The 25,498-nt window shown below is 36.5% G+C and overlaps 1 protein-coding gene across 2 annotated transcripts in view; it reads left to right on the top strand.

Annotated features, from left to right (window-relative positions):
- The window catches only part of LEMD3 (LEM domain containing 3), a 41,648-nt gene that overhangs the window by 7,685 nt on the left and 8,465 nt on the right, over positions 1 to 25,498 (top strand). For both annotated transcript variants that reach the window (XM_059846972.1, XM_059846973.1), the window contains exons 2-9: positions 7,752 to 7,789; positions 10,224 to 10,290; positions 17,415 to 17,482; positions 19,343 to 19,422; positions 19,503 to 19,651; positions 20,288 to 20,389; positions 21,385 to 21,487; positions 21,720 to 21,898. In XM_059846972.1, the coding sequence (XP_059702955.1) occupies positions 7,752 to 7,789; positions 10,224 to 10,290; positions 17,415 to 17,482; positions 19,343 to 19,422; positions 19,503 to 19,651; positions 20,288 to 20,389; positions 21,385 to 21,487; positions 21,720 to 21,898 (786 nt within the window). The remainder of the gene's footprint in view (positions 1 to 7,751; positions 7,790 to 10,223; positions 10,291 to 17,414; positions 17,483 to 19,342; positions 19,423 to 19,502; positions 19,652 to 20,287; positions 20,390 to 21,384; positions 21,488 to 21,719; positions 21,899 to 25,498) is intronic.

Here is a 25,498-nt window from a genome sequence, read left to right as displayed (position 1 = left end):
TCTTGTCTGTCCTTGGCTCCTTCTATTTTTCCTGGTAGATACAGATCTGTAGTAGATAGCAGTGCCTTTGCTGTGATTATAATAAATAAGGACATGGTGTAGCTCAGGTCTTCATGAAAAGTAAACTTGGTAGCTTCTGCCCACTGAGTCATTCTGATACAGAAAAACTTGTTGAAAGGGGCAGTGGTACTGATGGCTAGAAGCACACTGATCTGTGCAGGGATAGATTGAAGAACCTCTGCACATCTTAAAGCTGAGCTCATGTAGGTTCCTTCTTTGTTAGAAGGCTTCCTAGAGTTTATAATGTTCATTGTGGAGTCCTAGTGTGCTGTACCTCCAACAATGTTATTTAGTGCTGGTTTTCTGTTCTGCTTGTGTTTCCATTCTGCTGTGCAGTGTGAGAGTAGGTGTATGTTAACCATGAAACAGGCAAATGTGGTGCCTGTTGGGCATAGCTTGCTGGAGGAGATGTGCTGTTATGGCTGGCATTTTGCAGAGGTGAATTCTTTTTGCAGAGGAAAAGATCAAATTTTCTTATCTGTAAGCATGAGAAGTACTTATGCTTTTACATCTGCTTATGTGAAAGCAGGTGTGGATAAAAGTGTAAGGGACTATGGGAAATAGGGAATCTGAGCTGTGTTAAAGGATATGTTCATGTTTGTCTTTTGCATATAATAATAATGCATGTTCATTTTGATATAAACTCAGAAAAAAACTAAAAAGGGAGCATTGAGAACATCTAGGAGAGCTATACTGCTGTACTGTTTGTACAGGGACCTTTGAACTAGGAGTAGAAATACCAATCTTTTGAGTACTCCTGAGAGCTCATTCATTTAGGATGGGCAGGTACATATGCACAGTTTGATTTGGTGATCCTGAGTGTATTATGATCAATGCCTGTTAAGTTTTACTTCCACCGGGGAGGTGGTACTCCCTGCAGAAACACTGTAGACTATGTCATTTCACTTGTGTACATTGAGCGTGGATGTGTCGGCATACTTTGGAATTGTGGAGTGTAGTTGCTTTTTATTTATAACTTGTAACCACTTTCTTTTCTTTTGACCTTCAGCTAAAGGTCCTGCTTATTGAACTAATAACAAAAATGTGCAGATTGAGTATAAATGCCCATGAAGTGGGGGAGAAGAAAAACCATGAGAAGTTAAATCCACTTGTTTTATTCTGCTGTGTAGGATGTGTTGTGTTAAAGTGATTCCTTTTGAGGGAGAGCAGACTGGAGGGAAATGATATGAAAGTAGTAGCCCTGGGAAGGAGCTGTCCTGGTAATTGAGGACCTAAGGCCAGATAGGGTCTATCTATTCCTTCTGTAAGGAAATGAATTAGCATGTGATATTCTTTGTCATTCAGAAAATGGGAATGTACCGAGCTGCTTACACAAGCCTTGGGATCAGACTAGCTATATGGCCAGCTCCCTTAGGCACAAGATACATTTGAGGAAAGAGAGTTAGAATCTTGTTCTGTAAACTTATTTTTCATAGTTCAAGCACTGAGTTTTATGCTACTATGTAGTGACCCACATACTACAGTGTTCTCATATGCCAAAGGTGTGGTACAGTTTTATTGCCCCTAGTGTTTGAGATCTTGGTAAGACTCATTTGTATTTCCTTTCTGTCTTCTTTTTTTCCTGTTTCTGTATGGCAGGTGAGTTTCTTGCCAAGGAAGGTTTTGGTTTTTCTTGTTTTTTTTCCTCCTCTCTAGATCCACCAGGGTCAGAAGTGCGCACAGTACTGCTAGAAGATTCATCACCTTAATCCACAAGCTGATGATGTAATCTTTTAACTAATAGGCATAACCTATTTAATTAATGAACAATGATGATAACATTCGTTCAAGTTCAGTCCTAGTTCAAGCAGACTCTTCATCTGAGTAAAGGATAATGGTATGTTAGTCCATTTGTTCCCTTGGGATAATTTTTATTTGAACCAGGTAGATTAACCAAACAAATCATAAAACAAATGCAGTTGCTGTGGTAGACAGCCTGGAAGGTTAGCCAGCTCTTCAGTCTTAGTCCGGTGGAGTAAAAATGGAAGTAGCTACATATTGCCTGGTGTTATGCATGTCCAGTCAAATGTTATGTTGTGTATTACTGCTGAGCTCATACTGATTTTGAGCCCTTCAAACTTCGACAGTATGTGGTGAACAGTTTTCCTTCTTCTCTTAACTAGTATGGATACTTGACTGCTGCTTCCTAAGTGAACGCTCATCTTTGTCATGCCAAGAGACCTGCCAGCAACTACCTCTGTGTGTCCTGCACAGAGCACCTATTTTCAGTGTTCTGGTGTTGTGTTCAGGCTTTGTAAATGTATTGTTCAGCAGTTCTGTTGCTCTTAGTGCAGCAAGCACTGATATACCAATGTGTGCTGAATGATTAAAAGGACAGAGGCACAACAGAACCCCATTTTTAAAAATGAAAAATTCCTGTGATCTGTATCTTGACTTTGTGCTCGAGATCAAATGTTACCTTTGGATGTTGTAAATTGTTCATACTATTACTAGTACTTTGTAACAGAAGTCTGTCTGGAAGAAGAGGTTATACCTGTGTTTTTATTTTGTAAACTGTTCAAGACAGAAATCCTTACTACTTGTATGAAATCACAGGATATCCATATCAAGACTGGGCCCCTTGGCAGAGTGACAGTAGATTCAGTATTTAGTTGCAGCTTCCCATTGATTCTTAAACCTTCTGTGTTTCAATAACACTTGCTTTATTAATTTTCTTTCCTCTTTGAAGTTTGGAGTCTGAGGAAAGCAGAATGCTTCCTAGTTTAACATAAAACATGTTGTGTTGCTATGCTTTCAAGATGGAGTTTCCCCTTTTTTTCTAAATTTGTGTTCATTTGCTGAAGTGGTGGGTATTTTTTTAACATTATAAAATGTAGGGAGCTAAAATTATTTGGGAGAGGTGCAGAAGAACACAGAAGAGCTATTTCAGAAGCCTATTCTGATTCTCTACCCATAGTAAAATGCTGGTATATGTCTGAAGTCTAACGTTTCTCCTGGTAATGTTTTGCAACTACTTATAAGAGCAGTCTTAGTGTGGTGGGTTTTTTATTTCCTATGTATGCACACAAGTCTGCAGTGAATACTGTGTGTATGTGATTTTAATCTAATTTTTACAATGCATGGCAAGTGTACTTGTGGGCCATTTTCCCTAATAGAACAGAGACAAATGTTTCTTCTGTGTTTTGTAATATGATGCAAAAGAGCATGTGTGCAAATACAGTTACTAAAAAATACTTCCTTAAATAGTCTTAAGAAATGACAGCTTTTATAATTTTTAGGTTTTTTGATCACTAATATGAGTACTAGAATGAAACTAATGTTATTATTCTAGTGAAATAGAATAATCTGATGAGAAGCTTTCCCAAAACACTTGTGTCTCTTCTTAAATATGAATTAGATTGGCATGACTCACAGGAGCATCTTTCAACATTCAGGTCTATTCTAACCAGCATTTAAATCTACCAGACAGGAGTAGATTTGAACCTTTCTAGAAAGGGTGATGCAGCTAAACAAAGGAGATGGTTATTTTGTTGTAATTTGTTGGGCTTTTTATTTTTTTGTTTAAGTAGTGAAAACTCCAAAGAGAGATTCTGGTAGGTCATATTGTTTTACCTAAAATAATGAAGACTCTTTATTTTCAGAGCTGATAGAATATGTGTCTGAAGTATCTATCACAAATATGATTTTCAATTCTTTTGAGGGGGACTTTGTCGGTAGAAGGGAACAACATTAAATTGTTGGTTATGTTGTCAATCGTTACATCACTTACTCACAAACAGAATTAATTAACATTATATTGGCTGGAAAAATCATCAATAAAAAGCTTTAAACAGAGCCAGTTGAAAAAATGACTAGATGTTAAGGGAAGGTTCAGCCATTTGTAAAGTTTGCTAATCCTTGTTTCACATTATGCTGCTCTTCAAAATTGACGTGGCCAAGGAGTATTCAAACTGTAATGGGGTACTCATATAGAAATACAGAAACCATTTCCAGAGTGCACAAAGATGATCTGTACAGAAGGAACTGCTGCATGATTTGATGTCTTAATATCAAAGCAGAGAGATTTAGCCTGCTGGTTCAAAGTGGTTTCTACCTGAATTAGAGAAATACAGAGCTGGAAGGTAATGCAAAACTGCTTGTCTGTTTTGAGCATTGAATAATTGCAGACAGGAAAATGAAGGCAGGATTATTTTATTTAAGAAGTTTGAAATATGGAGCTCTGGAATACATTTAATGCAATAACTTATTTGTTTGGTATTTTTCTGGCATTTTAAGGTTCAGGAGTTCTGAGAGACAATGTTTTAGAATTATTCTTTACACATACACGATATGTCACTGGGTGAAGTCAGGCCTTGATCCTAGACTTAAAAAAGAGTTACAGATCTGTTAGCTGACGTTGAAAATTCTTGAGTTGTAAAATTATTGAAAGCTTGTTTCGAGATCATGTTTTCTGATAGCAGTGCTTCTACTATTGTTTGTTACTCTGGTAGCAGTACATTATCCAGCTGATGTATTTGTTTTAAGAGGAGAAAAAATCTGATGGAAAGCATTAGGTTATCCTCTTAGAGAACACACCTGTGTAAAACAGATATTGGAAATGTTACTGCTTCTGTTTTGGGGTTAGTCTGCTTGTGGCTTGGTGGATGAAGAGGAGAAAAGTACTTTGCAGGGATGAACATTCTTGTTTCTGCAGAAGCTGCTAACTTGGAGGTATATGTCATAGTCCACAGTCTCTGAATCTTGTGGGTGAATGGTATTTGATGCTTTGTGTCATCACACTGAGAAACAAGCTGCTTACAGGTTAATTGGGATAATTCTTGTTTCTGCTGCTGCAGCTTTACAGCTCCTTAAAGTTGCATTGGAATTTTGCTTTTTCATCTATAAAATCAAATTATCTGTACATTCAGGAATATTTTATGGCATTACAGTGGTTTTGTTAAAAATGTCACCTTAAAATGTTAGGAGGAACACAGAGCTGCAGAAGGGTTCAGAGGTGGCTTTTATAGCGAGGAGGAAGAGGACTCGCAAATGGGTATGAATGAAATGAGGTGAAGGCATGAATGTTAGGGAAGGGCTGAACAGAATTTATTACTCTCTCACCTCTGGTACAATGATACATGGTTTAACTTTGTAGCATAAGTAGATGGTAAATTGTTCTTTGAACTCCATTAGAATGTGAGCTTGATAGACTATTTTCAAGGCTGGCCAATTGTTGCATAGTAGAGGTCTCAAACCCGTTTTGAGGAGGAGCCTTGGGAAGTATATGTTCAGATAAAAAAATCTTATATTAATAATTAATTCTTAATTTAATGTTTAGTTTTGTAGAATAAGAATTTGTCACTCTTAGAAATGTAGTTGCATATTCTAAGAACTGTCAAGAAAGCTTTCGAACCAAGAATGCTGATGTAATATATTGAAATACCTTAGGCATGTTGGAGTATATGAGAACTTTGCATCTGTGACTAAAGCATGTGGGAGGATTTGGTAAGAGATTAAGTTCTGGACAAAAGAAAGAAGGGTGTATTCAGAAGAGGAATTACTGAAGTTAAGGAGTGGCCTTATTAACTCAAGTGAATTGAGGTTATGTGGTAAATAAATGCAGATTGATTAACAGCTGTAATTGCATATGCAGCTGATAAATTGCTGCAGTTGCATTTTGCATACTTGCCTCTTAAGGCACCAGTCATACTAAACTAAATACTGTCGTATATAAAATGTACTTCAGTTTATGGTTAACAATAACAATCACTAACTTGAGAGGGATTTCATGGAAATCCTATAGTATGAGTTAAAATAAGGAGTTTTAAAAATTGCTAAATTTTTGTGACAAGTATTTTTGAAGAGATGGTTGATATTCTTGGTCATTGTAACCACTATGTATTTGTGAAGGGCAGGCAAACATTCACATCTCATCTGGCTTGCTTAACAAATTCAAGGTGTAATTTATGTAAATATGAAGTTGCCCAAATGTGAGATTGATTTTACTGGGATTATGATGCTGGGAAAGTCTAACCACCACCATAGCCTCCACTTAATTGCTGGACTGCCCTAGCATATCTAGAATTTCAGGTGACACTTTTCAGTTTGCATCTTGCAGGCATGGAAATGTTGCATATGTGTTTGTTTTGTGACTTTCATCAGTGCTAAAGTATGTTAGTCAGGTATACTGAAATCTACACACTTGTGTCTTGTGTTTGTACCCACCTTCCAATCTAAAACCACTACTCAATCAAGATTTCATGTATGCTGAATAGCATCGACCCTGGAGTCTGTAATTATCCTTGTCTGGATAACTAACAATCAAACTAGGTGTTTAATTCTATTTTAGACTGTTTAGATTAAATATTTAGTGTGCTGGGCGTGTTTGTTTGAGTTAATGAATGAAATACATAAAACTTTTTAAAGTTGGTAGCTTGATAAACCAGTAAGCAATTGCTGTGAATTTGGACCTATAGAATGAAATAATGAAGTTCTATAGGGCTTGGTATACAAGAGTCTTCAACATCTGCTTCTATCAGCTTTAATTAATCTTATATCTAAATACAGTATTTGGATGTCTGTGTAGACCAGTCCCTGTGTTTGGGTGGTTTAGCTTTGGTTTAGCTTTTTTTCTATTTATGGTATCAGAAGATGCCAAAGGGCTTATTGGGTTGGTAACATGCTTAATTTTTTTCTGAGCTGAGGCACATGGACAAACTTGTTTGCAAAGTTGCAAAGTCAAGCCTTCTTCATTCAGAAAGTGTTTTCATTGTCCTGCTGTTTTATACGTCATTTGTTGGTTGTAACTGTAGGAATGTGAATCTTACCATTGCCATGTGTAGGAGCAGAGAAAGGGTAATGGCTTCTACTTCAAACTTCCTTTCAAAACTAAGGTGAAACAGATCAACATTCGTCTGCTGACAAGAGTGCTACTGAAGTTCATGCAGTTAATAAAAATCACGTTCTTCTACAAATAATTAGGTTTTTTCTTAGAAAATTATTTTTTGGTTTCTTATCCATATTCACCTACACTTGACTAAGGTTGGGAATGCTGTTTTATAAGTTGGTCTGCAGTTTCTTTTGTATCCTCCATTTCTCCTAAATGAGAAATCTAGCTATGAATTTGATCTAATATGTCAACCTTTATATTTCTCTTATATTTCCTGTTTATAACTAAATTATAAATATAACTCTAACTGATCAGTTTGAGCATGATTGTGGATCAGGAGTCAACATATTGTCAATCTGTTCTTGGATGGGCAACTCTTAATATTTTGTGGATACCCATATGCATGGGAGTGCATGAGCTCGCAGTGTGTCATCTCATTCTTGTTAAAAGAAAATGCTGAGTTGTAGAGCTTTGTTGTATGTATTAGTCATGAGTAAAAGAGGGGTTTTCCTTTTGTAAATTGTCCACTAAAATGTAAAACCTTCAAGTTATTTCAAAGCAATTGAGTTATTAAAGCAAGAGTTCAGCAAATGGCAAGCACAGTTCTATTAGTAAGGAAATAGCTGTGAAATTTGCTGACATACAAAAATCTAGTTTAACCTAAGTGCTACTATACTGCGTCATCAAATGCAGGGTTAGGGCAAAGGTTAATAGATGTCTCTGTTATTTGTCTTATTATGGGCCTTGTTTTTATCTTAACTATTGCAGTGTTGTCATAATGCTACAATGTTGGTATACCTTTTTAGTGTTTTCAGACTCTAGAGTGAATTAATTTGCTTTTCTTTTTTTTTTTTTTTGACAGTCAAGGATCCCTTTAGTGAAGAACTCAAAAAAATACAAGTAAGTAAAACCATTTAACATTGAGATTTTAATCTGTCACATGATTGTATACAAACAATATAGGTCTGTTCAGAAGGATGCAGTTTTAGTATAATTTGCAGGAAGTAAATGCCCTTCTTGTAACTGATGTTTTAATTTTTTTTCCATCTTGGGCAATATAAATAAGATTACAAGATTTGGCTGTGGCATGCTGGTTGCTTCATACACAATGAAAATAGTACATAATTTGTGTCATAAAAAGAAAAGAGTGTTGCAAATTTTGAGACTAAATTTAACGGTTTTTCACTTACTGGTACCATTTGGCTTTTCAGCCTTGAAAGCACAGCTGGTAAGAGATGATTGATGTGAAACCAGAGGATCTAATTTAGTGTTATAGAAGAGCAAGGGTTAAAGTCCTTCAAAATGGATTTTAAAATTTGTCTCTTTCACTTTGATTCCATTCTGTTACTTGTTCCTGTATGTACTTTTTTTGTCTGAACTATCAGGCTAACAATTTTTGAGATGTCACTGTTGAAGCCATCTATATTATTCTTAGAGGTGCAGCATGTGTTCAGGTGGTTCTCTCTTCTGACTTGAATTGTGAACCTAATGATCTGCTTTTGCTAGGCATATATAAGCAAGTATTGCAAGATAATTGTGGAGGCTTTGGGGGGAGGGCCTTTTTTTGGTTTACTCTCTGGGATTTGGTGTTTTTGTTTGCTGGATGGGTGGGTTTTTGTGTCTAGGATTGAACTCTCCAAAAGTGAGTAATTGCTTATTAAGCACGAGGCCTTGGCTGGCTTCTTGGATAGAAAATGTTTCTGAATCTCTTGAGCAAATTAAATTTCTTGAGGCAGATTCTGGGTATTCTTTCAAAATGACTTTACTAGTGTGGAGACAATGCATTTTGTTCACTGGACTTGGCCTGAGAACCTGTTCTATATGTTACTTACTCCTGTTTCTGCTGCACTGTTCTATAGTAGTCCTATTGCATGCTTGATTGTTTGTTAGCTACAAAGGTTATACTGTTCAGTTGCTTGTTTTATGCGGTCCAACGGTTGATTAGGAAAAAAAATGGTCACAGTAATATTTCTCATGTTCATCTCACTGTAGCTATTAGTGAAGTCATGGGTGTACCTACTAGCAAACAAATGGAACTTGAAGTCCTCCTGGTGGTTTGTGTGTGTGCTGGAGGACTGATTTTCCTCCTCTGCCATTCACAGTGTTTTCCGGACAGGAAATGAGTTAATAAGATTGGTTAGTTTCCTGAGGAGTATCAACTACATCAGCTTATTCTCAGTGATGGTTTTGTAGCACCAGAATAGGGAGAGGTGATGCTGCTAATTGTTGATGGTGCTGCTGGGAAATAATTTGTCCATTGTTTGATCAATAAAAGAAGTATTTTGCTTTTCTCGTAGCAATTTTCTTACAGGAAAAAAAAAATTGGCATTTTAAAAAATTTGCATTTTAAAATTATGTCAATAATGCTGGTGCATCAGGGAATTAAGCCTATTATAGTTACTTTTTTTTTTTCAAAATTAGTATAATCAGCATATGCACAAACTGGAAAATTACTTTTTTGAGTATTTTTTTGAACAAAGGCTCTAGTCTTAGCCATTTGATAAAACTTCAACATTTCAGAATAGCCTTTAGTGTATGTAGTTGTTTGTGTATGTAATTGCATATTCTTTGTCTTTATGTTTTGAATGATTCCTTCTAATATAAAATGGTTCAGGTTATATTTAAATAAAATTGCTTGATATCTTGATAAGTTTAACTCTCCTATAAGTAGCAATTATATGACATCTCATATTCATGCTTGTTTTGGGAATTAGGCCTTTTTGTATTATGGTGTATGCAGGAAGTATCAACAAGATAGTTCACAGCTTTCTGGTGTGCTTTGTTTTGGCTTTTTGTTTGGTGAGGGTGGTTTATTTGGTTGTTTGTTTTAAATTAAATTACTGTAGTTTGAGGGTAGACAACAGAAATCTTACTTTGCTCTGAATTTTATGCTGGAATGTGACCAGATGGTACTTTAGTGTGGCTTGTATAAAATGTCACAGCACATTTATAAAGAATAAAACTTTTGTTTTTACACAGTAGCTATCAAAAAAAACACCCCAAACAAAAAGATTTCTCTAGAGTCATTTCACTACTCTCTCGGTAGTATCAAAATACTGCTGAGAGCCTCTTGGTTTTAACTGGCAGATCCATCAGAGTCTAAGCTGCAGTCTAGTTCAGCTTCAGTCAAGATCTGAAAATTCAGTGTGATGTGTACTTGGATTCAAATCTATTCCCTGCATCATTGTTGGTGTGTGACCCATTACAGTTTCCTACCTGTATGTTTAAACCGTGGGGCTTTTCCTCATGGTCTATGAAGATTTTAGGGATAAAAGGAAAAAAGTACATCTGTACTACTGCTTGTTTTAACAAAAATATGTTTTTCTCATTCTAGGAAGATGAAATAAGTCTCATGATGAAGAGCTTGTATGCACTTCATGATAAATTGGCACAAGTAGCAGGTAACACTTAAAAAATATTGTGATGTAACATTATGGCAACAGCTACAAAAGAGTCCCTGCTCAGATAGTGATTTGCAATAACTGGGTCCCTGATAGCCATTTAGAGCTCCATTTTGGGAAACTTGATATCCTGTTTCTAGTTCACTTATACTTTTTCCACCAGTGTTGCATCTTTTGCTGCAATGTTTGCAAATGAGATAGGCTCTTGAAAATTTTGATCCTGTGTGGTTTTTGACCTGATGCCTTAATACTTTAGTAATCTCATTTTGTTAAAAGTCTTAAATTAAATTGACTATGTTTAAGAGGACTGTGTGGGTTTCTTAAAGGTTGTTAATTCACAGTGGTGAAAATAAAATATTTTGCAACAGTGATAAAATGGTTACTAATAAAGTGAGCAGTAGTGGTTGAACAAGATTGCCTTCTTGGATAAAATGTCCGACTTAAGCATATGCCTTATATAGTAATGAAAAGTGCTGCATATAGTAATGTGTCAGATTTGGTGTTCAGGGATAGTATTATTGAATATTCAAAGTAAAATATAGGGTGGTTTTATCTAGAGTCATAAAGAACACAGCTTTAAACTGCACACATAGGAAGGGGTGAAGTTCAGGCTGTGATTATAACTTTGGCATCTGGTAAATGAGAGTTACAGCTCGGTCTGTGTCATGACTATTAAGCCATTTTTATCATCCTTGCATATTTAACCCATCATGGGTTCAGGAGCTCTTTCTGGTCTTTGTGCTAACTATTTGTTTGGTATCAGCAAGTTTTACCCAGAAAGCTTTTCCATTACCATCAGGTACTACAGACATTTTGCAAACATGAAAGAATGTGGAAACAACCCTGTGTCAGATACAAAGCCGACAATATAATATGTCAAGGCTCTATAGGAAATGGGTAAGAAGTTTGAGCAGCTCTGTAGTACCCTTTATATTGCAATAGTAATCTATCTTCATGCAGAAACATTTTGTTTCCACAGCATTTACAGTGTCTGCTGTGAATAAAATAGGTGTTTGGACAAACCCCACATCTTTTGGTTTGGTTACATCAGAGGACCCCAGAATGGGTCAAGTTGGAAGGAACCACAGTGGGTCATTTGTGCCAACCTCCTTGCGCAAGCAGGATCATCCTGGAGCACATGGAATAGGATTGCATCCAAATGGTTCTTGAACATCTCCAGCAAGGGAAGCATTCCACATGCTTTCTGGACAATCTGTTCCAGTGCTCAGTCACCCAAACAGTAAAGATTTCTTCCCCACGGTCAGGTGGAACTTCCTGTGCGTCAGTCTCTGCCCATTGTCTCTTGTTCTATTACTGGGTACTACCAAGAGGAGCCCAGCTCCATCCTCTTAACATCCTCCCTTCAGATAATTATAGCATTGGTGAGGCTCCCTCTCAATTGTCTGTTTTCGTGGCTGAGCAGGTCCAGCTCTTTCAATCTTCCTTGTAAGGCTGATGCTCCAGTCTCTTGATCATCTTTGTCTTCTGACATAGGCTGTACTACAGAGGAGCGTTCAAGATGATTGTTGCTTTTCCTTGCTTAGATCACTGTCATGCTGCTTCCCTCTCTTTTGAAGAGTGTAACAGCTTGCTGTTTCTTCAGTGTGTCATCTGGCCCTCCAGGGGCCATACAGTAAACAATGTACTTGCATATGTAAAAAGGTTTGGCACATCATTTCTATAACTGGGAAAGAAAGGGAGTTTTCTTTATTAGCTGGGGCTTACTTCAGTGTACAAATCTTTACCTGTCTGCCTTATGAAGAAGAATTTGTATGCTCCAAGACAGCTGCTTGCTTCACCAGGTCTCAAAGATGCATTTTTCTCTGCTAGTCTATTTCTGGCCAGAAGGATCTTGAAATGCTTCCTTTTGAAAAATAGAACTATCCTTTCTGGTTAGGTGGTACTCCAGACTGGAGCTGTAATGTGAGATTACCTGGTTGCTCAGTAGAGTAGCTTTCATACAGTCTGAAGAAGGACCTAATCCATCTTTACTTGGACAGAAATTCTCCTCAATGCCAAGTTTCTTAAGATAAGAGAGGAAGATGTCTGCCATCCAGTTTTGAATACTGTACTGATGTAGACCTGGCACACTATCTGGAAGCAGTTTGAAAGGCATAAAACAGAGAAAGCTGCAAGGGAGATGCAGGATTTAAGAGTGTTGATCTTGTGCACAGTGCACCACTTCAAAAGAGAAGTTAAAGAATACAGATTTACTCAAAGTGGTGCTTTTCAGGTCTGTCACATACTTGGAAAAGTTTCTCTCATTTCATACTTGGCTATGAATCATTTGTTCATGTTATAACTATTAATATTAAAAAGGCAGGCTGGAAACTTGAAGTAGTCTGTTCTGTTAAGCTTTTTTCAACATCTTGACTGCAATAAAGATGGTCCCCTCAAAATTTGGTTTCTAGCTCTGTTTAATAAAACAGAGTTAGTATTTTTACTGATCTAGTTTCTTACCTTGTCAACTTCAAATGGAGAGCAAGTGATGGGGCTTTTATTTTAGAAGATAAAACATGAAGTTTTTTTAACCAAGAAAATGTCAGAGTAACAGTTCATTAATCTTGAGTTAATATACCATGTTCCAGCTGTAGATATCTATTCTGGACTGTGGTGCTCTAATATGTTGTCAAATTATTTCATTATCCAGTATAGAAATAGGTTGCCTTTAATGCATCACTGTTCTTAGAATTACTGGACTGCCAAACCTACAGGAAACTCACAGAAACTCAGAACCTGATGAGCAGATATTGCTTCTCCCTTGAATTGAAGTTCATGTTCCCATGTTCTTAACTTGAATGGTTTAGCCATTCTTCAAAACAGCAACTTCTTATAAACAGTATATATTTCAGTACCCAACACTTTCTGCTAAACCAAAATATCTGCTTTTGAAAAATTACAGTTACTTCAGCATACATTAATTACTTGCTATCTTGCTCTTTCTTGGAGAGACTTGAATAGATCATATCCATTTTCAGTTAGACTTGCAAAATGAATAAATCTAACCACTATATTCACAAGAAGCAACCAGCTACCCATGGATATGACCCTTTCTTGTAGATAAAGGAGTTTTTAGGCAGCCATTTCTTTTGTCTGGCATTCCTCAGTGTGACAGCCTATCGGATTTAGACAGTTTCCTTCTTTTCACAGGTCCTTGAAGATGCAGAGGTGAATTAGGCTTTCATATGTAATGAGGCTTCCTGATAAATCCATGGCTGGAAGGAAAACCTGGCAAAACACTAATGTTATTTAATATTAATTTCAAGTGTCAGCTACTGTATCTGATGGCTGTCACAGGCTCTCTGTTCTGTCACTCTCCTTTTGTTTTTCAGGTAATTGATACTGTGCTGTTTCCAGCCAGTGATTAAACAGCCGTTCAGCAAGTTCTGGTGTTCTGCAGCATTATTGAGCTGTTGGATTTGCCTTTGGAAGATGGGCATTCTTACGTGCTCTTGGTCTGCTTCTTCTTTTCTTGAGCTGCCCACTTTAGTGTTCTGCTGCCAGTAGCCTGAAAACATGAGACCTACTGAACAAATGTCTTGTATACTGCTTGCAGTTTGTATTGGTGGCCATACCACATCTGGCTATAAGCTAGAGACCTGTGCTAAATCCATGTCTTCCTTGAAATATTAGATTTCCACTGTGTTTTGCTACCAAGTGAGAAAATTATTTACAGTGTAAAGCAAATACTTCAAAATTTTGAATCTTTCTGTTACCTGTATATGCTGCAGCTCGTAAGTTAAATGCCTAAATGAAACTCAATTTCAAATATTCTAGCCTGCATGGAAAAGAAGATCTGACTTGGTTTCTGTATTAGAAGCAGTTGAGACATAATAAATACTTCTTTAGAATTGAAACTTTAGTGGCTTTTTGGTAGTATTTCTAGAAGAATTTGACTTCCTAAGTGGCTTGCCCAAATACACTAACATAAGCTAAAGTGTAGTTTTATGATCCTTGCTGGGATGTGCTACTTTCTGCCTCCCTTCAAAAGCAAAGGTTCTTAGTTTGCTCTTGAAGTCAGTGATCAGTACCCAAGAAGGTTTAAGCTCCAAGATTCATGCTTTCTAAAGTAAGCTCACAGCAGACATAACAGAGGGGCAGTTTTACAAAGAGCTAAGATATATCTTGCAGCAGACTTGTGTAAAGTTTTTTTGCCTGTGCTTCAGTTTTATTCCTGAATATAGGGCCTCATATGGAACAGGCCCTCATATGGGACACATTTTTGGCTCAGACTATGGAAAGTGGGTTTCCAGGCCAAGTGGTTAATGATTGCACCAAAGTTATTCAAAGTAAGCCTTCATTTGCAGAACTATTAGCTAACACAGTGACTGAAATGGCATATAGGAATATCCTGCTGTTGCAGTAAAACAGAAGATTGTCTGGCTTGTGAAATGCCTAACTTTCTGCAAGCTTTCAAATTCATGAGTTTCTCAGAAGAAAGCTGTTAAATGGATCTCAGCAAAAGATGTGTTGGAATGAGAAACTGTCTCCACTAGTTTTTTGTACAAGATTGAAACTCCATAACTCTGATTAGCTGACTTTTTTTGAGTGGGAGACAAGATGAAAGTGATTTTTATTCCTCTCCCCCCTGCCCCAGTATTGCTTGAGGGAAATTTGAACTGATGTGCCTTAGACATTGTCAGAGCCCAGGCAACAAAGGTTTTGTTAACTGTTAAACTTGTTCAGAGGAATACAGTTTGAAAAAAATGTCAGCAGCAGGACTGAGAGGAAACTGTCTGCTGGTTTCTGAAGATGAGACCAGAAGCTGTTAAGTCAGTGTGCTGGCTGGGTGCTGTGTAAACGTAATTCTTGGAAGAAGGCACATAAGATTAGCATTTAAAACTACTAAAGTAATTCAGTAGTCCCCTACCTAAAGGAGCTTTTGTTCTGTTGTAAAAGGTAATGCTGTGTTCTCAAAAGGTGGAAAATCCAACGTGAACCCTGAAACTTCTTTTTAGAATTCATATTTTTCACAATCTGTCTCCTGTTTGTGTGTTTGGTTTGCTTTCTTATCTATGTATTAGCCTCACCCTTTTTATTCTCTCCCATTTATTTCATAACAGGGCTTTTCTGCTAATCTAGATAATTAAAAAAACAAACAAAGAAAAGCCCTTAGCAGAAGGGTCTCATCCCCCTTCTCTCACAAGCTGTTTTGTTCAAAGTATGACTGACATGCTTTATCTGTATTAAAAAGACCCCAGAACGACTTCAGGTCTTACCAAACAAGAGAGAAGGCTTAAATGTACCTGTCAGACTTGGCTCATATCATACAACTTAATATGAGGTATAAATTGTACATATGGCTATTAGAGAGGTGGGTTTTGGGTTTCTTGTATTTATTCCATCAGTTCTAGATTTAAAACAATATGTTTACACCAGAGACTAGAAGTATGATGTATAGTTATTCCAAGTCTGCTAATCTTGAAACATGAAATCACTGATGATTATACATGTAAATTTACAGGCTGTACAGTTTAGGCTGTACAAAACCAAAGTCTACCTAAATTACATACAAGAAAAGCCCACAGCTCCAATTCAGGTGCTGAGTTCTAAAAGTAGAGTGGGTTTTATGAAAGTGGTGTCAATTTTCAGCAGTCATCTGTCTAGTTTTGCTATTACAGTAGACTCAGGCACTTTGAAAGTCTTAGATGTTGCATGCTAATTTTCAAGTGAAACAACTTGTAAAGTTTTCTGCTCAGCACTTGATTGAAAATACATGCAAGCACATAGGCTTAGCTCCAGCAGCACTTCTAGGCCAGTTAGCATATGAGCACTCTTACAAACACTGTTCCCATTTCTCTATATCCCAGCAGTAAGAGCATCCCTGTTACGCCAATCTGCTTGCAAGGCCAAATTCTCTTAAATCTGTTGGAGTGTACTGAACAAAACTTCAGCAGTCTGAGAAGGACTTTGGCTTCATAGAAATGTGTATTTCTGTGGAACTCCAGATGAGCGAGGCATAAAGGTGCTTCTCCAGAACTTGCTAGTGTTTTCTAACTTTTGCTCACATTGCCTTGAATGTTCCTGTTTGTGTAGGGAACTAATACTTGAAATTGCTTTTTTTAAAGTGTATTCCAATAGAAGTGAAGCTTTACATTTTACAGAAGCCCAAGTATCTTAAATTTTCTTAGCCTTGCTGTAGCTTTGGGAATAGTACAACTTGGCATAGATTCAAGAAGGTAAGGCAGGCATAACACTGAGCCAGTGAAAGACTGGGTTTGTTGTTTCCTATTTTATTGTTTTGGCACAGTAAAAGTATAATTACAGATGCCAAGATTTAGTGGTTTTTTTAAGAAATATCAGGGGAAAAAAGTGACATGCCACTGCTGACAGTTCTTCAGAAATGATGGCCTAGGGATAGATGGAAAACTGGTGTTAGACCTTTTCCTTTTCTGTATGGCTTTGTGTTGATATGACTGTCACTACTTTCAGTACTTTTTTGTTCGGTGCATTAACCACGTACCTTTAGTTTAGCCCAGAAAACCAGGGAGATGATGGCACATCTGAGGACTGACTGTGCATATAACTACCTTATTTCCTGGCTACTTCTGCACACATTCCAAAACCAGTAGAAGATGTTAAAAATGCCCATTTCAACCTATAGTGGGATGTTGTGCATGTTCAGGAAAGCAATGAGTTACCAGAATAACTTGGGTCAATCTAAAATGAAGTAACTTCATAGTGCCTGAAATACTATGGATGTATTTCAACTGGAATTTGGGCTCTGTAAAAGAATGCAGGTTTTGGAGTTAAAGAAAAATATCTGGAGGCTGAGTCAGGGTACAGTAACTTTTATGGTAATATCCTTCTGACAGTTCTTCATGCTACCTATTGTTCTGCTTTTGGTGTAAATACCAAAACACACTTTCTGAGCAGCACGTGAGATCGTATTGCTGTGATTTGTACATATTATTAGTTCTGAAAATCATCGGGGTTTTTAAACTTCTTTTGAAGGAGAAATTTGTGCAGAGATCTTTTCCATATTTTTAGTGGAACTTTTGAGAATTACTGTACTACTGTGGCTGCTTGTGTAAATGTTGTTAACCATAAGCTGGTGTTCAGGTGATTTTATTTTATATAATGCAGTGATAAACAGATCAAAATAAAAGTTTTCATTTTACCAGGGGAACATGAATGTGGCAGCTCTATTCAAAGAAACCTTTCCGTCCAGGAGGCAGCTGCATATTTAAAAGTAAGCAAATTAGTTATTTTTCATTGATTGATTGTATAGAAGATCTGTATAAGTTAAAATTTGTAAGGCCTGTTTTCGTATCTTCTAATTGAAATTTTAGTCAATACAGTATTGAATATTATTTGGAAATTATCAGAACTGATTACTTTAGTGCATGCTACATATGGTTTTTATTTGGGGATGTAGTGAGCATTTGGGGAGAGGGAGGGTAAAAGAAACTGACTTAATTGCAATGAAAGTGTAGCTAGTAGTGCTTCAGTGACATGCAGGGCTTTTTTCCTCTTTCATTAGAACACCAGGAGATGATTTGGATTGATGGAAATAGTTGACCAACATGAAAATAATAAATTTATAATACTCAATTATCTAGTTTTTTCTCCAGAAATCACTGTATTGGTTTTTGAGTCTTAGTAGAAAAGGATACTCTTTTCCATTCTTTGTGGAGAAAGGTTGATGGGTAGATCTATGCAAGCAGCCTGACAGGCAGCAGCTGTTTGGAGAGGCTATTCGTTGATTCTTTAAATAGAAGTGGTCAAAAAAAGGCCTTTTTGTTAATTTGATCACTGTGCAGTATTACAAAATCCCACTCTCTGTTATTCCCCTGCCTCACTCCCCAAATAAAAGATGACTCTTGCCTTGTCTTGACAGCTGTAGGGTTTATTTTAGCCCATGTTGGTGTACTCTTCAGTGGAAAACTACTTGAAGCTTTTAAGAGGCAGAGAGTGTAAGATTTTTTTGATTGGATGGGGAGGAGTTGAACTGATGTATTTAATATATAAATGTGTAGAAATTTTACATTTTGGCAAATGTGTATGTAACAGACAAAAAGGGGCAATGCTTTAGAGCATCCCAAAGAAGCTGGTAACACTGGTTTATGGTTTGGCAATAATAGTCTATATCTGTTAAAATCAGTCCATTGTGGAAAAAATTAAGGTGATGCCTTAGAGCTGATTGTCTTGCCTATCTGTTATGCTGGAAGAATGACATAACTGTTCACTGTTACCATAACTGTTTTACCTCTGCTAGGAGGCTCAAGTTTAATATGAAAAATTGTTGCTTTGTAGGAAGTCTTATTTAACCATACAGTTGCTTTGCAGAATTTGTGTGTTCAGTGATAAAATTTTCAATACTTTAATCTCAAAGATAAAACCATTACTGTCTTTTCTAAAGTACTTGTGCTTGGATTCTAAGCCAATGTAAGGTTCAGAGGAAAGATGAAAATAAAACTTTTTGGGGACTACAATTTCAAATACAACAATAATTTCCATTTTCACTTTTGTCTTTCTGCAAAAGAACATGCGAGATGATCTGTGGAGAAAGCCTTAGCTCAGATAGCAGTGAATGTTATCCTATTAGAATTAATAGAAAATAATTTTTTAAAAAGTCAGTGTAGTGATGTCAGTTCTTGATCTACAAATACTGGATTTTTTTTTCAAAATATCTGTAAAAACTATATTTACTCAAACTTCTTAGAAAAGAACAGAGCATGGAACTGCTTTCCTAGGAGGCGTTTCCAGCGGAGTTCGGATCCAGTTGAAGTTTCACTCTCGGAGTAGGTTTCCAGTGATCGCCGCCTAGTGGCTGAATATTTTTTCTTACTCTAGATTAGAGTTGTGAATAAAGTGGGGAATGTGGCTTGGCTTTTCCAACAGTCCTTAGTCTGACGGATGCTGATGAGTCTGAGAACTGCTTGTAGCAAAAATAGATTTACTTCATGCAGTGAACACCTACTGAAAATCTGAAGTATCAGGAATGAAACAATATAGTTTTGACTACTGATGTGTACAGTATCTCAGTTTTATTGGCATGATAAGTCCCTTGTTATTTATGAAAATACTGATTAATATTGTATTTTGACAGACTTTAGATCCAGAATATGAAAGTGTACTTAACACATCATTACAATGGATCTTGAATAGTGGGGAAGATGTTGGCATAAAGTAAGTGGTGTTTATTTCTTGATTTAATTTCCTCCAAGAGAATATATCCTTTTTCATAAGCACTGTATATTTTTGAATAGGTGTCTCAGCAATGACCCTAATGAGATGGAGGTCACTAACGTGACAGATGTGAAGTATCTGGAATCCACTAGTCCAAAGATGTCTTTCAGGTGTCGTTTTCGCCGTGCGTTTGTTAATGTAACTCACAGATTATCAATAGTGCTTTGGGGTAAGTTAATAAAACAGTCAACCTTCTTTTGTTGTTACTCGTATTTATCTAAGTGCATGGGGAAAAGCAAGTTTAGAGAAAGTTTTTATTCAGACATAAAACTTAGAGTTTCTGTTGGTATCTTGATTAAACTGGGGTTTGATATGCATTTCTGTTGCACCACTTAGTTCCACACTGGTTGTTATTATCTGCTTCTGTAGTCAGCTGAACATATTCATTCTTTGGGAAATCTTTTTCCCTGCCAGAGCAATATCTTGTGGCTTTCAAAAGTTGCATGTTGAACTGATCAGAAAAAGCAAACTATTCAGTAAAAAGACAATAGCCTTAATTTTGAGGATATTTCACTCTTGTTCCAGGAAGTTTAAAAAGTAACTGTGGAAAAGATGATCTGGGATACTGAGCTGTTCTTAAAACAATTAAATGTTTTCCTAGAAGTAACTGCTCTTTCAAGTGGAAGAATTTGTGTTCCTGTGTAAGAGTGTAAACTACAGACAGCAAGGACAGTGTATTTCACTAGCTTTGGAATGTACAGTGCTTGTTAGATAGTTCAGTCTACTTCTGAAGTATGGTCTGTAAACTCTGTTCAATATCCAATGCTCTAATACTGCTTAAAGTGTATTATGCATGTTAATGCAGGTATAGCAATGGTTTGGGGAGTCTTACACTACATGAAATACCGTTGGGCAAAAGAGGAAGAAGAAACAAAGCAGATGTATGATATGGTGGTGAAAATCATAGGTATGGCATGTTCAGTTGTGTCTGATATATCTGTATCAGCTCTGTATAACCTTTCAGAGTACTGTTAATTAATTCAGTTATGTTTCTTCATGTTTACTAGTTGTCATGCTGTTAAGAGTTCTTGGTCCAGTGTGATCCATGTGTTTTGTTTCTCTTTTTTTTTTTTGTTTAATTACTCATCCTTTAAACCTAATCAAAGCTTTTGACATAAAACTTGTAATTTGTGAATTACATCAACATGTCTATAAAGTTGGCGTTGACTTGGCAGTTTTTTGTCCTACTATTCAATACAAATATAAATGTGGTGTTTGTTTACTGAAGTATAGTGACATGTTGCTTTCTGTATCTGTTTTTTCAGCTAACTTCAGATAAAATATCCAATCCTGAAATGTGTGGTAGCTCTCAATACCATCCTTAATGGTTTTTCATAGAAAAAGCAGCTTTTTAGTTAATTACTTTTATCAGAAGTTATTTTGGCAAAATAGCATGCATAACTGAGATCTGAAATCCCCTCTTTCTACTTGAAGCCACAGTGTTAGCAGTAGGTTCTGTTTGTAGTCTTCTAGTCTTACTTAGGTTGTTCTATTGTTTTCATTTATGGTAGTCACAATAAATACAGAGATGGTAGAGGAATCAGAACTGTTCTATTTTAACCATGTGCCTACCTCTTTTGTTTGCAAATCAAGTTTTGTTGAGGTGGAAGGAAAGCGCTTTATTTTCAAAGATGGCCATCTTTGCTAACACTTAAAAAGTACCAATCAAGAGTAACTGTAAGAACAATCTTGCTTTACTTCAAAGTTATTTGGGATTCATAGATACACTGGTTAATTTGCCTTAATATTTTGGAGAAAACAATGTTTCAAAATGCCAAAAAAACCTAACTATTGAAATTGGGAGCAGTGTTCAGAGTAGGTGTTGATTGCCAGAAGTGATAGTTTTCTTAATGTTTGCCTGAGCTACATAGTTATCAGTTTGGTTTTTTTTTTTGTCCTCAGATGTTCTAAGAAGCCACAGTGAGGCATGTTCAGAAAATAAAGAGTTGCAGCCTTACATGCCAATTTTACATGTGCGTGATTCTCTAATACCCCCTCAGGACAGGTATGTTCTCACTAGAAGTACTGAAAGGGGGGAAAACCAGTAAAAATAAATTGGTCAGCTAACTTAATTTCAGATATAAATAACTTAATTTCTTAATAGATTGCACAGTGTAGTATTTTGGAGTTTCCTATTGACACAGATGGAAGGAAAAGCATTGGATTTCTCTTACGTGGTGGATGTCAACTATGCAGATTGCTATGCTAACTTTGTGATTCTTGGTTCAATTTTTAAGGAGGAAGATGAATAAAGTCTGGAACAGAGCCGTTGACTTTCTTGCAGCAAATGAATCTAGAGTTCGCACAGAGACACGAAGAGTAGGTGGTGCTGAGTTCTTGGTTTGGAAATGGATGCAACCTTCTGCAGCATGTGACAAAATTTTAGTAATACCATCGAAAGTGTGGCAAGGCCAAGGTATTGGAGATATATTTTGCAGATATTATTGTCTTAATTTCTGTATCTAACTTACAAATGGTACTCTGTTGTTTGACAACAAGCATGAAAGTCTTGTTTTCTCTCTTGCATTTAAGGATTGTTAAGAACTGTCAGTGGTATTTCTCTATTATCTTGTTGTATGGATTTACTTTTGGTGCATTGTGTCTTCCTTGTTTTCAAGGGAAATGGACTTTTTTGTTTTAGCTGCTGCAGAAATTTGCAGTGGGTATTTAGCCAAAGTGAGTTACTTCTTCCTTTTTGTGAATTTAAAAAAAATGCTCTTTAGTTGGTCAAATTCTGACCTGCCGTACACTTACTGTTAGTAGTGTAATTGGTTGTATATGATATATATTACAGCAGGTAAATTGTATCTTGCAGACTTAATTTTCCTACTGTTAAGTGGCCAGTAAGCTGCCTAAAGACAAAGTTAGGAGGTAGAGATAATTATTTTAAAAGGGAAACTGCCCTTTTAGGCAAAAAGATTAAAAAGGCCTCAAAGGATTTTTGTCCTTTGAGGACAAGAGACTCCTCAATTAGGAAAATGTGTATTGGAACATCTAATAGTGTTAGATGTTCTAGCTCTGTCATAAATGTTTTTCTACACTGCATTTGTTTTTCAGACTCTATGGTGTAAAGCATTTGCTTGAATAGAGAAGGCAGTTTGTCATACATGGATTTTTCAGTGGTCTGTCACTTTTCAGTTTTATCATGAAACCAAGTGGCAAGAATCTAGTACGTTTGCAATTGTATGTCTGCAGTGGTCATGTTTTCCTGGTTTGAAAAACCTTTCTTGGTTTTTCTTTCTGCTTTTCTTCATGTTAAGCTTCAGGTTTTGGTTTCCTGTTTTTTTTTTTTTTTTGGTCAATGACAGATTGAAACTATAGGCCTTGAATTCTGGTTTGCAATTAAATAAGAATGGTCATTTCTATCTCTGCCTGACTATGAAACTAAGTAATACCATTATATACTTCTCAAACTTATACTATTGGTTTTAGCATTACATTTCTCATTTTAAATAATTCATTGGAAATGAGGGCTGCTTTTTTAAAAGTTCCATGTGAATGCCACTGCAGGCTTGAGGTTCTGTTTGCAGTAGTAGTAATGTGGCATTCTGCTGTGACAACTGTGTTGCTTGATTTCTCAGTTTCTCAAAGTTTTCATTAGTAAGATGTGTATGTGAACTTTATTCCAGGAGTTGTGGAACCTTTTCTTTCCAGGACATTGTACATTAGGGATGTGCAAATGCTTTAGTTGTAATACAGAAATGGTGGTTTTTGTCAACAGCTGTTTCTTTTCCATCTCTGTAGTACTGTCATGACTGAATATCAAGCACTTAAATTGAACACAGCTTCTACAAACTATATATGTATTATAAATCTGAATCTTCTACATAGTGTATTGTTCAATGCAGGCTGGGAAACATCATGCTCTAGTTTCATTTTGCTGCTCATTTGCTCTCAGTCCTGTTTGATTGCAGTATAAATGCACTCAAATGAAATTGTCCTGTATTAGAAATCGGATTGGAGTCTCCTCACCTGGAGATGCCTCAGTGTGTGATAGCTTAGGTGGTGTTTTGCTACCTGTAATATACATTCAAGACTGTAAACAGAACAGTGGTCTCCAGAACTTCCTAGAAAGACTGCTGTAGTAGCTACTGATATGTACCATCCCAGTTTGAGCATCTGATACCTACTTCAGCTTATTGCAAATATGGACAGAATAACTTGGGATCTCAGCTGTGGCTTTTATCTGTATGTTGCTTAGAGTATGTACTACGACTTCCTGTTTTCTATTGCATAGGATGTATCAAAATCCATTCTGTTTCAGTCCTTTTAATTGCAATTTTTCTAATTTTCTTGTTATGTTTGAAGTTTAGCAAAGATCTTTGAAGAATTGAAATTATATACTTTGGCTCTAACAGAAGGGCATGGAAGTGGGGTGGGTGAAATGACAGTGGGTTATTTGGGCTCATGGCAGTCAGCATGCAAAGGCAATTTTAATATGCAAAGGCTCTTTCTGTTTTGCACTACTTGTGTTCAAATGACTGTTGGAAATAAGTCTCATGCTTTTTGCCCAGCTATTTCTTTCCTGATGTTAGGAATTCTACATGTACGTGTCACTTTCTTCCTTTCTTGGAAGTATACATGAATGGGAATTTAAGTTTATACTCCAGTTCTGATGTTTGAATGTAGAAGTTTATAAATCTAGATACTCTTCAAGACTGCTGTGCCCTGAACAGGTTCAGCATATAGAAAATCATAGTGAATTCTTGGGTCTGAATCTTATGAATAAATTTCAAGCTTGCAATTTGTTAGCCATCTGAGATCTGGTAGTGCTCTGTTGCAGAGAACAATACCTGAGCATGTGCAATTGAAGAAGAAACCCTTTTCAGAAAGGCCTGTCAGCATATACAAGGATATCCATGAATGATAAGGTGCATTTTAACTGCGAGACCTGTAACTTGCCTGAGATCTAATGCCTACTGTCTGTTAGCAGTGTGTTAAAGCATCACTGTGACATTTTGTGCAGTACTTCAGGATGCAGCCTTTGTTTTGACAGTTTGGTTTTGGGTTTTTTTTTTTCTGGATCAGAATAAATTCTGGTGCCATCCCTTTGAAAAATTTCCTACGGAAACTGTAGTTGTATTTGTTGAAAAGAAAAGGGTTGGTAAGCTAATTGTAGGATGGACAAATACAATGTTTTAAAAACAATGTACAAGAGACTACTCAATTGAGAAACAATCTTGATCATGTCAAGTGGTTTAATGAAATCTCACAGTGGAGAGAACCCCACAATTCTAGGATGTTCAGTTTGCTTTTGAAAGAACAGATACAATTGTCCTGTCACACCTTTGATAACTGGAGCTCTGAAGAAAGCTAACGCTAGGTAGGCAGGACTGCAGTGTAGCTAAGCTAACAGAACAAGCTAAAGTTCCTTGATGGCTCTGGAGATGAGCTAAAGAGGTTCTCTGAAGTACCACATCTAGGGTGATATTTCATCCTGCAGCATGGAAGATAACCTGTTACCTTTTGTGAAAGACACCCCTCCTCCCCAGCTTGTGAGAACATAATCCTTTCTGTGAACAAAAACAAACAAAAAAAACCCCCAAACCGCAATTATACTCTGAACTATTGCAAGAAAACTGGATTTCATGCTGCTTGTAAAATTCTGTATCCATCCTGTGTTTGTCTTCTATAGCTGAATTAACTATATTAAACCTCAATTTAACCATACTCTTCTCATTGGCAAGATATTAATTTTAGTATCTTCCATGTGTATTACAGAACCTCATGATATGTGAAAGGGCATAATTTCAATATTTTCTGATAATTGTTTTTTTTTTTCCTTGCCTTTGATAAGAAGGGTTACTACTTAATAAATTGCAGTGGTCCATGGCTTAACATTGAAAAAACCTGGTTTTAAGAAACATGGCTACCTATATTTGATGCAAGTGTTCACCCTTATCAGGTTAATCAAATTCACATGTAAAGATCTTTTGGGCTGTCTTGTAACCCATGGTGATGATACTTAGGAATTCCTTTAGTAATAATATATCAGTAATTCAAGGGGTATAGAAAG

Source organism: Haemorhous mexicanus, chromosome 5 (genome assembly GCF_027477595.1).
Source record: "Haemorhous mexicanus isolate bHaeMex1 chromosome 5, bHaeMex1.pri, whole genome shotgun sequence".
Lineage (NCBI taxonomy): Eukaryota > Metazoa > Chordata > Aves > Passeriformes > Fringillidae > Haemorhous > Haemorhous mexicanus.
Note: the sequence above shows the minus strand (reverse complement) of the source record. Positions and strands in the feature narration are given on the sequence as shown.